The following is a 13,977-nucleotide window of genomic DNA, read 5'->3' as shown; positions in this document are numbered from 1 at the left end:
TTGACTTGGGCTTCCCTGTGAGAAATGAGCTTGTCTACCAGAGTTTGGTAAAAGGTAGAGTGAGCTACACAAGCAATATTTAGCAATTAAAAGCATGGAGCTACTGCTTAAATGATTTATAGAAAGGTTAAGATAACAAACACATATACACAGAGGGAGAGAGAGGGAGGGAGAAGAGGTCATTTAGGACAGAGGATAAGCAACCATGGAAACTGAGTATAAAGTCATGTCTGAGAGTTCCGTAGGAAAATCCAAGAGGTTATAGTGCCCAGTGCATGAAAGAAAGGAAGAACCTATCATAAGGTCAGATGATGGTGGTGACAATGCCCATTGTATATAGCAACAGAGAGAGCCTTAGTAACTTTGGTGAAGATAATAATACACCGAGCATCTTAAAAGCGAACAAAAGGTGTAGATGACTGGAATGGGCCTGTTCTTAGAGAACTTTAGTTGCAAAAAGGGGCAAAGAGAGGTTATAGCAAATTGGAGATGACTGAGGAAATAAAAAATGACTGACTTAAGATGACAGGATAAAAAGGGGCAAGTTATAGGCAGGTGTCCTAGAGCCAGGCAAAAAGAAGAGACACTTCTCCTCTACTGGAGGGCCAGAGAGAAGGATACATGCAGGTTCTAGGTAACCAAGAAACCTGGCAGCAAGAGGGGGATGGAAACCCATCTAAAACCAAAGGTTTTCTTTGTGGAGTTTGAGAATCCCTGTGACACAGTTAACAGTGGAAGGTAATAAAACGGACACTGACCTTATCTTTGTGGAGAACGAGAGGGAAGTTAAGTCAAAAACTAGCATTGGGAAACTCAGTCGGCTGACTGTTTCTACAAATGCCAATCTCTAGTGGCGCAATATTCCTCTAGCAGCAGCCGGCAACCAGAAGCTGCGTACCGCTGTCCTAGGATAGGCAGATGATACCTAGGTGAGGGTTGTGAGGGCTTGGGGAAAAGGGAGGTTAGAATGTTGTATTTCAAGGCCATGTTGGGTAGGAGAAGCTAAAAATTTAGGTTGAATTTGGCAAGAAGGAGGTAGAGGGATCAAGAGGTAAAGTAAGTTAGGAAGAGTTAGTGAAGGAACTGAAAAGCATGCAGTTATATTCAAGAAGGAGATATTACTGACTGCTATTTCTAAAGTAGCCATTTAAATGGGTGACAAAGTGAATTGGTATGATTTTTTATGGAGGTAGACTAGAACATTAAGATATTGAGAAGCTAGAGTTATGAATGGCTCTTCCCTTCTAATACTAAAATCCCTCAAACTTGGGGATGGAAATAAGAAACACTGAAAAACTAATAGCCTCTGCCACCAAGGTCCTTTGGAAACACCTAGAGGTTCTCAGAAGTGGGTAGAACTAAAGTCAAGGAACTACTGGTATGGGGTTGTCATATAGTGATGCAAGTGCCCTAGAAGTGATATTATTGGGAAAGGTCAAATAGGTTCCTTGCCTTTTCATATTGATATTCCCAATAATTAACATAAAACTGAGCAAAGAATAGAGCTTTCTGTTTTCATAGAATGAATACATGGATGAAAGCCAATGGAAGATTCCATTGCCTTAAGAGCTTATAGCCCAAAGTTATCATTTTCTGGTGCATAGCTGCCAAGTTTCAGTAGCTAATAAAAGGCTCCCCATGCCTAGGATTTCCTTGGGGACCTGGTTAATGAATCGTAGCAGGCACAAAGGAGTTTGGGGTGGGGTGGAGTCAAGGGGCTGAATAGAGAAAGTCTTCTGTCTTTTTTTCTTCTTTTGACCCTGCCCCATCCCATAGGTGCTGCTCGCCTTTGATAAAAAGGACAATTATGAACTGGTTATTCTAAAGTGCTATAGAATATTCCTGTAAGATCCCAAAAGTTCAAAAGAGGTAACCAGCTGTTCCAGGTTATACTATGACAAAACTCAGAAACAGACTAGATGGAAATGCCTCTAATGCCTTATGACTGTTATCCTTTTCCACCGCTGCCTGGAATCATTTGAACATTATTCATTTTTATGGTGAAAGAGAAGAATTCTATTCATTGTCTTTCTTTTCAGTATATGTCAAAATTTTAGTAAACATTGGGAACATGGAGGAGTTGGATAGTGTAAAAAAAACCATGTTAGCCATTTAAGGTGATAACCTTGTAATAAACCTTAACTCTGAATGTAAGATGATTTGGTTGAATTTTCACTTTTAAGCAGAGTTGAAATTCTCAGCATTTCTTTTCAGATCTTCACTCTGATTTGAAAAAAACTCAAAGATAGCAAAATTAGAGTGTATTTATCTAAATTAGGTACTGAATTCTTAAGAATGCATGGATAATACCATGCAGACTATGGCCCCGTGTGCAGTGAGAACAGAGCGAAAAGTTTTGGCAATCCATTTACTTTTGAAGAATATGTGTGGTCCAATTCCTTAGTGAGGTTTCAATAGGTGATTTAAGAGCTTCCTCCAAATTTTGTATTTGCTTAGGTTTATCTTCTAGCTCCTTTTTTTTATTTCTGTGCCTGCAAAAGCTTGATAAAGAGCTATTGTCCATGGCCTAAGCAAATGAAACTTGCCCTGACTAGTTTTTCCTATCAATGTCTATTTCTACTGCGTCTTACATTAACAGAAATTAGTGATGTTATCTCAGTGATTTCTTGATGCCAGTGAAGAGATTGAATTTCCGATCCCTTAGAGAACATACTTAGCCGTCTCTATGAGGCAACTGATCTTTAAAATAAATAAATAAAAACTTCTCTATCAAACTTCAATATTACAGGAAACCAAATAATACATTTTATCTACTACAGAGAATGTGCTACTTAAGTTATGAGTATCACCATTGGCTTACAATGCCCCCAGTTTATAATAATTTTTATATTGTGTGCCTCTATGGGTGATTTTCTGTGCAGTGTAAACAAAAGTTAAAGTTGATAGAGTAACAGAGAAAAATTGAAAGTCTTGGTGTGAAGTATTTGTAAGCTGGTTCGTGTGGTCGATAGCCTGGGGAAGTATGAAGAAGATGATGTAGCTTTTCCTTTCTTCTCCCATGGTTCTGATGACACTCTATAAGTGTGCATCTTCTATCATCTAAAGGATAGCCAACTTGCAAGAGCAGAAGTAAAAATATACTAACAAAGCAAATATATTTAGTTTATTAGCGTGTAGGGGATTGGAGAGAGCCCAAACCACAGGGCTAAATATATGACAGTTGATAAATGTGACAAGTATTTTCCATGCAACAAGAAATGGAGAATAATTTACCACTGCTCAGAAACCTGATCCTAAATTACAGTCATACGATACAGTATAGAGTTGTCTGATTAAAGCTAAAACTTCTAGATTTGCTTTCACTAAGACAAAGTGAAAAATGTGCTTTCTTCCAGGTAAACGAACCTTACCTTCTAATAGAGCACTAAAGAGGGCATTAGGCAGGGTTAGGTTGGTAAAGAAGACTCACAGGGCCCACGATAACATGGCTTATATACTATAGTTTATTGCTACAGCAAGCTACAATGCAAATAGAATTAATGTAAGCAAGATGTAGATGCTGAGTCATTCGCTGACTCACATCAAGGGCTCCCAAGTATAATAATATGTATAATATATCAATAATATAATATGTCCACATTTATTTTCATGTAGTTTAAAAGGCATATCTCTGTTATATCAAAATTTAAAACATCTTGAAGATTATTATCTTGTGATAATATCCATCTATCTTCTAGGGAAAGTATTTTGGTGTGATAATATCCATCTTCTAGGGAAAGTATTGTGGCCCCTCTGATGTTCTTGAGTTGCACAACAGAGAAAGAGGTGTCTGGTGCCCAGTCCTTGTAATATCAAAGGGCCCTTTGTAGGCTCTATTATCCAGTTATCAGTGGTTTTATTTGCCCATGATTCTAGGCACCTTTCCATATTTGTCCTTCCTTCTGGAATTGGATATCCTCAAAGTATTATTCTTATATTAGGATTAGAACATCGTTTCCATCAGTTAAACTTTGCTACTTATGAGTAAACTCTAGCTGGCCAGGTATTCCTAGTCCAGCTCCCATTTTTTATAAATCTCTTTAAAATATTATTTCTTTCAGAGTTTCAGGTTTTTTACTGGTGTTGAACATCTTTACTTCCCCTCTTCACTTCTTCCCAGGTCTACCCATCTTTTTTTCCTCATGAAACATTGTGTGTTGTGTTTTTCATTGTTTTGTTTTCCTTTCCTTTTAGTTTTTTTTGAAACTCTTCAAGCACAATTTGTGCTGCCCAAATATTGTTGATTGTGTGGTCTTCCACTGGACTGTGGTCAACTACGAAGGGTTACACCAAGAGAAGCCTGTCTCTCCCTCTCCCACAGCTGACCATTGCCATTGATTCTGTAACCAGGAGTGACATTGTGTAGCCAACTCTTCTCTCCAGGCTAGGATTGGGTCTGGGTTGAGCTTGCACAGCTTTGGTGTGTGCAGTCACAATCTTTAAATTCATACGTGCAGCTGTCCTGTTGTGTTCCAGCACATGTTGCCTTTGGCTTTTGATAATCTTTCTGTACCGTCTTCTGCAATGATCCCTGAGACTTGGAAGGAGTGATTCTATAGCACTACCCTTTCTTTATACATATTGCCTTAGAAATATTTTAGTAAGACTGGGTTGTTAATCTTGTAAACATTCTCACTTCTGACATGTATGCTTGATGACATAAGAAAGTTCTGTCATCAATAATAGGACTTTGTCATTAAGATTATAGAGATAGTTTGAGGGGACGAGGGGACTCCCTTGGCCAATGGCAAGATGTAACTGATGTAACTGATGTTTGAACCTAGAAGGAATGACTAGGCTTAACCAGATTCTCTTCTGAGTGGTAAATATGTCCCTGGAAGGAAGTCATTTCTCTCCTCTCTCTATCCACTCAGGCATAAAGAATACACCACCACATAGTCCTAGTCTTCAATGACATCGAAGCTATAATTTGTTTTCATTAGAGTATTTTTGAAGAAGCTGGAAAGATGGCTTAGTGGTTAAGAGCACATACTGTTCTTGTAGTGGAGCCAAGTTTCAGCATCCATATTGGGTAGCTTACAACCACAGGTAACTGCAGCTCCTGGCTTCATTGGCCATCTGCACTCAGATGCATATACCCACACATATAGCCACACACATACACATAATTAAAAATAATAGTTTAAAATATGTTTAGAGCATTTTTGAAAGGAAACATTTTAACACGGTTTATTTTATTTTATGTGTATAAACATTTTGCCTGCATGTATATATGTGCACCACATGTGCCTGGTGACCATGGAGATCAGAAGGGGACATCAGATCCCTGAAGTTATGATGGTTATGAGTCACCATCTATGTGGGTTCTGGGAACTGAATCCAGTTAATCTTCAAGAGCAGCAAGTGCTCTGACATGTGCAAGGACGTGTGCACACACACACACACACACACACACACACACACACACTTTTGAGCATGTTTACACTTATTTAAAATTATATTATATATTAATATAATGGAAAGTGTTAGCTTCAAGAAAAAGGATATCTTCGATATCTTCACAAAACCATCTGCTTGTTGTTTACTGAGGTTTGGAGGAAAGCTCATCGTTTTGTTTAAAGTTTCACCAAAATAACTTCCATGTATTCTTTAATAGGCTTGGTTTGAAAATTGAATGTGTATGTGTGTGTGTGTGTGTGTGTGTGTGTGTGTGTGTGTGTGTGTGAGAGAGAGAGAGAGAGAGAGAGAGAGAGAGAGAGAGAGAGAGAGAGAGAGAGAGAGAGAGAGGTTTCAGTTGCCCTTATCTCTTTCCTCACCTGTTTGCTGGTCTGTTGCCTGGTCTTTGTCTGCTTAAATAGGAGGCTTTTAAATATTGTTCTGTGGAAACAAAATTCTGTTTTTCGATTTGCTATATTTGTTTGGGGAATTGTGTTCTCCCATATTCTGTGATGGATTGGTCTTGTATTTCACCGCATCCGGTTTTAGCAGAGAACACCACACAATATTTCTCTCCTGTGCCATCTTCTGCTCCTGTTATTTGCAAGCAATTGCCTCACTCCCCCCGGAGCTATTTTTACTCTAAATTTTCTGTTGTGTGTGTTGCCTACCTAGTCACCTGTGTTGAGATTAGGTCCAATAAAATGAAATTCAGGCCATTTCACTGTTTGCTTTTTATCATCACGTGGGTTCATTCGACACGCCATCAAAAGTGAGTGGAAAAATCCTCACTGTTCTTATATACTTAAATCAAAGTATTTATAATTATTAAAGTATATCATAATAAAAAAGGAAGTAATAAAAGCACTTCACAGGACCCATAGTGTTTCTGCAATATATAAAGAAATACGTTAGAAATTTTGGTGTATGGAAGAAATCAACTCCCCCCTTCCAATAACGAAGCTGCTATGCTACCTTTCTGACAGTTTCCACGACCTGCACTTCAGCAGTTGTGCCCTCAGGAAGTCAGGCAGACAAAAGAGATGATAAAAATCTGAGTACTATGTCGCTGTAGCTCCCTTCTGCCTCCCGAGGAGTCCCCATTTCATCTCCCTGTTCGGATAGCCTCCTACCTGCTTGCACACTCATTTTTTTCTTCATTGTGTTGCCCGCCTGACTTCCAAATACTTCTTGCAGTCTGCCAGTTTCCTACTTCCACGTGTACACAGTCTCGGATTTCATTGAGGAAGATCATTTCTTTCTTTTGAGAGCACAGTGGAGCATTGTCTAAGGATGTTTGGGCTAGTCACTGACAATGATCCCATAATACGATGCAGCCTAGAAATAGAGTAGACTTCTTAATTTGTGTAGCTATATTTGGTGATGTTCACTCAATGATTAAATCACCTGCTGATGGTTTTTTTTTCCTCCAAAATGTTCCCCTGACGTTAAGCAGAACATGGTTGTAAGCAGAACATGGCCTTATGTTAAATCAAAACAGGCTGCAGTAGAGACATGTGCGACCATGAGTTCCATCCTTAGCAAAATCCAATCTGTAAGTGAGTAAGAGGAGTGTTAGCCCGGGAAAAATAGGAAAACTGGCCCATGGCATGAGAGCACAGAGTTTTCTTTATGGGAGTGAAAAATAGTGGAACTTATCTCTTGCCTCTGTCATCAGCTCTTCATGATTCTAGGGAAACTTGACACCACATTCTCTCCCCTTTTTTAATAGAGACAGTATGTTGCTGCATATGTATTAACCACTATTTTTGTAATATTTAATTTGAACTTACTTCCTGTAACTAGGAAAATGTGTTATTGATTTATGTTTGCCTTTCTTATATTATTGGAAAAACTATTTACTGAAAGAAATTGCTTATTGTGGATTTCATCTGAAGCTATACTTACAGTTGCCGTGCCTCCTCTTCCCCTTAGGTGTGGGAGAGAGGCACTTCATTATCATTGATTCTTTGTCTCAAAGGACTGACACTTCTGAGCATAGCTTCGGTGTACCAGGTGCTTACAAAAACACCAGTGTTGGATTTTCAATTTGGCTAATAAATTGGCTTGAGAGAAAAGCGCCTTTTCATGCCACTCGGGAATAATGCTAGTGATTTGCTGATGGAAATCTACTCTTGTTAATTTTTTCTTTTGGCATCCGATTAAATACTACCCCAGACCAAGGGAATCTCCCCTAGCCTTAAAATTTTTAATAAGTGTTGAGAAAAAGAACATTGTAAAATGCAATGTGAAGGTGAAAGGAGAAATAAATTAGCCGTAGGCTTGAAATATGAATAGATCATGCAGTTTGCCTATAGAAAATTTTTGCGAAATTGGTTATTTTTTCACCTGGTGTTAAGGCAACAAAGAGAGCTGAGGTATCTCTTTTAAGGGGAAAATGCTTTCTCATTATAAATGCATAGCCAGAAATTGAGTTTACACCCCCCTAACCATATACATTCATCTATTTGATCTCTAAGAAGGGAAAGGACCATCAGTGAGTGTGTCTTTCAAAATCTCTAGGGCAACACGTTGTTTTTTTTCCTACTTAGAAATGACTATTGACTCAGAAGCCTGATCCCTTTAACACTCAGATGGTTGCTGCTATTCCAGAGAAGGGAATTGTGTAAGTTTGTATGTTCATCCGATGCCAGTGAGATTGGAAAACAACTTCAGATTGTGAATACTGATAAAACCAGATCAAATTGAAAGGAGAGTGATGAAAACAGAATATCTTTGAAACAGGGTAGAAATTGGATTTGGTGTTTACTAAAGGATAGGAAACAAATCAACCAGCATCCACAAAGGAAAAGCAATGAAACGAAGTTTTATATTTTGGGTCATTTGTGTTTATATGTGTTTTCGCAGTGGATCTCTTGAGCCTGTCAGCTGCATGTGATGCCTTGGACCAGCACAACCTCAAGCAAAATGACCAGCCCATGGATATCCTGCAGATCATTAACTGTTTGACTACTATTTATGATCGTCTGGAGCAAGAGCACAACAACTTGGTCAACGTCCCTCTCTGTGTGGATATGTGTCTCAACTGGCTTCTCAATGTTTATGATACGTATGTATGGCAAGAGAGGACCTAACTTACACAGGGATAACAGTATTGTTATTATAGTAGTGTCTCAGATATGGATGTCTTCTCCCAGGGATAAATCATTTCTGCCTATGACTTGAAACATTTGTTATGGTAGCAGTAAGAGCTGAATGCAGATTAAATGAATGGGATTAAATGTGTCTAATTCCAGAGGCAGAGGCAGAGGCAGGCAACTCTTTGTAAGTTTGAGGCCAGCCTGGTCTCCACAGTGTGAGTTTCAGGACAGCCAGGACTACATAGTGAGACTCTCTGAGAGGAAAAAAAAAGAGTTGGAATGCAGACGGCTCTCAAATCAGAATCTAACCATAATCTGAGATTAGCCATCTTTTCAGTAGAGCGAGTTATCAGGTAGCTACGGTTCCTTCCTTTTCTCACCTGGGTTTTGGAGTTCTTCCATCCATTTTGGAGTGTGCCATCTCATTGGCAGGGATGCTGGTGCTCCTGGAGATGCTGGCACAGCTGTTGTCAGCTCAGAATTGCTGTCGCACATATGTCAACCAGTTATGGAGGCGGTATATAGATGAGTCACCCAAAGTGGAATTAAACTCAAGTACAGCAAACATAGCTCCTGAAACCAAGCAAGATTGTCGTTGTTGTTTTGTGTATTCGTAACGTTTTGCAGAGCTGCTCTTTGGCACATCCATTCATCAACCTCTGTTAGTTAGAGAGCAGTCATTTGGATTGCACACAGGACACAGCTCCAGTTCTCATTTCTGTCTGCAGCCTAATGAACACAATCGCGCATTGGCCGTGATTTTTCACTGAATTCCTCTTAGACCCCAGAATTGTTGCACGCCTCATTTCACATATCAACAAGTACATACTCCCATTTGGAGATCTGGGAAAGATTTCTTAAAGGCAATGCATGTCAAACTGCCTTCTCCCTCTGTTCTTTGCCTCTATCATGTCCTTTTGATATGCATACATACTGTTATCTTTGCCATTTTGTAAAGTATTCACTTTTTAATTTTCAGGACCATCTGACTATTAAATGCATATACTTCTCTACTTGGTTCTTGGACATATCAGATTTTAATTGTGGATTACATTTACATTTGTTTTGATCACAGTTTATTTTTGGGTATTCCCTCATATTTTTGGCATCATTTTCTTTGTAGATGAGATGTGAATGGAGTCTGAGTATAGAATTTCGTTCAACCTACCTACAATTATTCAAAGATCATTTTAAGTTCCCAAAGACTTAAACTGCTGTATAAAGTTTACCTGTCAAGCTTTGATTTGCTTTTTTCTAATAGAAACACAGATATTTTTTTGCAGTGACAGGAATTTCATTAAAGCATTTGAATCTAGTATTTTTCTTTAAATGAGAGATCTGATAAGTTATACTAATTGAAAACTGAGCATATTGACCAACAAACATACCAAAATCTGAGATATAATTACTTTCCAAAATCAAACAAAAAGCCAAAAAGCTGTTCGAAAACATTTGCTACAAAATGGAAATCTGTTTGTTCCTTCTATTTTTTTCTTTGTTACCCCATGGTTAAATTTTTGTGTTAGTACATTTTTGTGTGCAATGCTTTATTTTGCTTCCTAATGTTTCAAGCATAGCCATATCAGAATGTTCATTTGGGAGTAGGTTACTTGATAAGTTTGCCTTATAGGGCATGCATTGGGATGCTTTCTAATAGTGTATGCCATGATTTCATTGGCTATAAATATTCATGTTTTATATTTTGTGTTGTGTGACCTGAAGTGATGACTCATCTTCTTAGTAAGCAGTGACTTGATGAAATTCCGGGCATGCTAAGCAGGGAAGAGTTACTTGCTAGAAATTGTTTTTGGCTTTAACAACCAAAATCGACAGTTTGCTCTAGTAACCAGAACTGGCAAGTGCACAGTGATAATTCTTCCCTCTTACTCAACTAAGGAGGCTCTCTGTAGGTGAGTGGAAGGGAATTTTATCCTGATTTTATGTAGAGCTGTTTTGACAGTTCAAGTAAGGGCTTTTAAGAGTTGAGAATTGGGTAGATATTCATTAATTTGGTTCATAGAACTTTCCCATTGCCTTCTAGGTCATGAGGCAAATAGATAATGAACTCAGACAAGTTTTTAACATTAATCAGACACTGGCCTATAGAGCTTCTGTATCCAAGGCCTTTTTGCCCCTTAACTAGGAACTTCTACACTGTATTGGAGCGCCAGTAACTGTTTTGTTTTCTGGTTTGATTCTTCATAATAGGGGACGAACAGGGAGGATCCGTGTCCTGTCTTTTAAAACTGGCATCATTTCTCTGTGTAAAGCACACTTGGAAGACAAGTACAGATGTAAGTCTTACGTATGAACTCTGTATTTTCTTCATTGATGTTGCCTAATTACTCTCATTCTAGATGGAAAATGATGTACCATTCTTATTTCACGGCAGGTTTGTCACTTCAGATGGAGAACTGCTTTTAAAGGGTCATAAAATTTGGGTTGTGCTCTTCCCTGTCAGACATTACATTGAAGGCATTTAAATAGAGAATGAGGATTAGCTTTGCCGGCCCAAGTATTATTTTATGTTACATTGTCTGTGTCTTAGTAAAACACATGTTCCAAGGGGATAAAGTCTGATTTCCTAACCCCTTTGTGTAAGTCAGGAGAAGAAATGTGAAGGTTTAATCCCTGCTTTTCCTGTGTCTCTTTGGATTCCCACTTAAATAATACTATCTGGCATTTGTGTTCAAAACACATTGTATATTTTATAATCATCTTACTGCAAGCTGTACTGACACATTCAATTCTGTGACGTGACTAACATTTTACTGTTTGAGGGATGGCTAGCCTTCTATTTCTTAGAAGGTAAGTAGCACCCTCTAGAATTTTCTTTTTGATTGGCTATTAGAATCTTTTACATAAAAACCATAAATCTAAATAAAAGGCAAATGTTAAAGGACTCATAGTTTGGGTGCCCAAATCACCATCCATTCTCACTCTGAAGGACTGTGTATGTTTGCCCCTGGAAATGCTTGTAAGAAGCATTTTCAGGAGGAATTGAACAAATCTAGCCTGTCCTGGCTTTCACCTAAGAACTAGTCATACGTAGATGCAGTATGCTGGGTGTAAAGATGGGCAGGAGACAAAAGACATTGCATTTCTCCAAAGCCAGGCTGTGTTGCAGTTCTCAGTTTTGTAGAGTAAATCATACTATACGCAAACCACTGTAGCGCTCACTTTTATATAGTTTCCATGGGAGTTTTCCTTCCCTACAAACTAAACAACATAAAATAAAACAACCCCCAACCAAACCTGAATAATGGGGTTTTTTTGGACCCTTTAACATTATTTGGGATAAAAGCAATATTTCTGAGTGCTTTTACTTTTTGAATATTATAACAACTTATTGTAAGTTAGGTTTATTGTCTTTTAAAAAGACGTGGGAGTGGTTTCTCCCTAACTTCTTGCTGTCACTCGATGTTTGTAAGTTTGAGGTCGTCCTTGACTACCTACTGAAACCCTTTCTTCCCCCAAACAAATACAGAAATAGTAAGGCAGACATAGGAAATCAACAATAGCTTAGTATGATAGGAGCTAGTTACACAAGAGCACAGCATCCTATGTAAGCAAACATGCCAATCTCTTTGATGCTGAAGGGACTTATGACTCTTTAAAAACTCATGATTTTGTTACATATTTTGATATCTGATGCTCACATGCTTTTTGCTAATCATATGACTCTTGATTAAAAAGTATCCATGGTAACATTCATGTCATATATACATAATAGTTACCAAAGGATTGTGTTTGGTTTTAAAAAGCAAGTTACTAAGTTACTAAGAATACATTTGGGGTCTGATGAGATGGCTCATTGGGTGAAGATACAACTCAAGTTCCATCCTCAGGATCCATATGATAGAAGGAGAGAACCGATTCCTGTAAGTTCCCCCCGAACTCCACATACTCTAAATGTATGCATGCATAAGAAATCAATAAAACGTAACTTTTAAAAGTGCACGGAAGCCGTCAAGATGGCTCAGCAGATAAAGGCACTTGCCACTACGCCTAATGCTGAACTTTACCTCCAGGATCCATAAGGTGGAGGGAGAGAACTGACTCCTGCAAGTTTTCCTTGACTTGCACATATGTGCCTTCATATATGTGACCCACACTTCACATAGAAGTAAATGAAATAAAAAAGTAATACATGTAAACTCACCCTTTGCAGGACTGTAGTTTATTTAAAATTTTATATGACATATGTAGGCATATGTTCTGATTACCCTAAATTTGCCATAATCCCTCAATCTAACATGGAGAAAGTTATGCCTTCAGTCCCTTGCATCATATAAAACCACACACCTATAATCTTAGCTCTCAGGAGGTAGAGTCAGGAGAATAAGAAGTTCAAGGTTATCTTCAACTAGATAGCAAGTTTAAGGTCAGCCTGTATTACATAAGAACACACACAATTAAGATAAAAAAGCAAAACAGTGAGTCTGTGGGAATATTGGCCATACCTGAGAATAAGTACTTGCATTGAATTTGCCACTGGGTTCTGCTTACGTCCACTTGTTCCACTGTTTTGATTTTCATGGTTCTCTTCTTTTCTTTTATAGACCTTTTCAAGCAAGTGGCAAGTTCAACTGGCTTTTGTGACCAGCGTAGGCTGGGTCTTCTTCTGCATGATTCTATTCAAATCCCAAGACAGCTGGGTGAAGTTGCCTCCTTTGGGGGCAGTAACATAGAGCCAAGCGTCAGGAGCTGCTTCCAATTTGTAAGTTACTCATCTTTTTATTTATTTTTTACCTGTGTATGTATGAGACTGAGCAAGTGTTGTACCACCAATCCATTCCTTGTGCCACACACGCGCATGTTTGCACACACACACACACACACACACACAAGAGCCCTTCTTACAGTCCTATAGTATATCTCAGGTTTACACTCTTCTAGTGACTATCGCATGCTCAGCACACTGCCTCTCTTGCTCATCCTGGCTTTTCCTGCCCCCGCTGTCCTTCCTCTTCTGTTCTCCTTCTCAGTGCCCGAGCACTCTGCTATGGCATACATACGAGTAGGCTCTTTCTATTTTTGGTAAATAAAGTAGGTAGTCCTGCTAGGTAGTATTATAATGAACGCCTTGATGTGTTTAGTCCTGTTCTTTTAAAAATCTCTCTCTCTCTCTCTCTCTCTCTCTCTCTCTCTCTCTCTCTCTCTCTCTCTCTCTCCCTCTCTCCCTTGTTCCCCCACTCTGTGTGTGTGTCTCTGTGTGTGTGCACATGCCTGAATGTGTGCACACATGTGTGTGTATGTATGTGTTCACGGTATGAATGTGGACATGTGCCCACAGAGGACAACCTCGAGCATCAATCCTAACCTTCCATCTTGTTTCAGAAAGGGTCTCTTGCTTTTTGCTTCTCTATGTGCCTGACTAGCTGGCCCCCAGACTTTCAGCGACTCTTCTGTCTCTCTCTCTGCCTTTCCTTTTGTTGGAGGAGCAGCGAGACTGCAGATACATCCTCTGGTGCCTCAC

At 38.9% G+C, this 13,977-nt stretch overlaps 1 protein-coding gene across 13 annotated transcripts in view; it reads left to right on the top strand.

Annotated features, from left to right (window-relative positions):
* Dmd (dystrophin) overlaps positions 1-13,977 on the top strand; it is a 2,313,977-nt gene that overhangs the window by 2,212,041 nt on the left and 87,959 nt on the right. For all 13 annotated transcript variants that reach the window (XM_075957213.1, XM_075957212.1, XM_075957218.1 and 10 more), the window contains 3 exons: positions 8,266-8,467; positions 10,707-10,792; positions 13,061-13,218. In XM_075957213.1, coding sequence (XP_075813328.1) covers positions 8,266-8,467; positions 10,707-10,792; positions 13,061-13,218 — 446 coding nt within the window. The remainder of the gene's footprint in view (positions 1-8,265; positions 8,468-10,706; positions 10,793-13,060; positions 13,219-13,977) is intronic.

Source organism: Microtus pennsylvanicus, chromosome X (genome assembly GCF_037038515.1).
Source record: "Microtus pennsylvanicus isolate mMicPen1 chromosome X, mMicPen1.hap1, whole genome shotgun sequence".
NCBI classification, from domain to species: Eukaryota; Metazoa; Chordata; class Mammalia; order Rodentia; family Cricetidae; genus Microtus; species Microtus pennsylvanicus.
The sequence above is the reverse complement of the archived record's forward strand: the minus strand, read 5'-3'. Positions and strand labels throughout refer to the sequence as shown.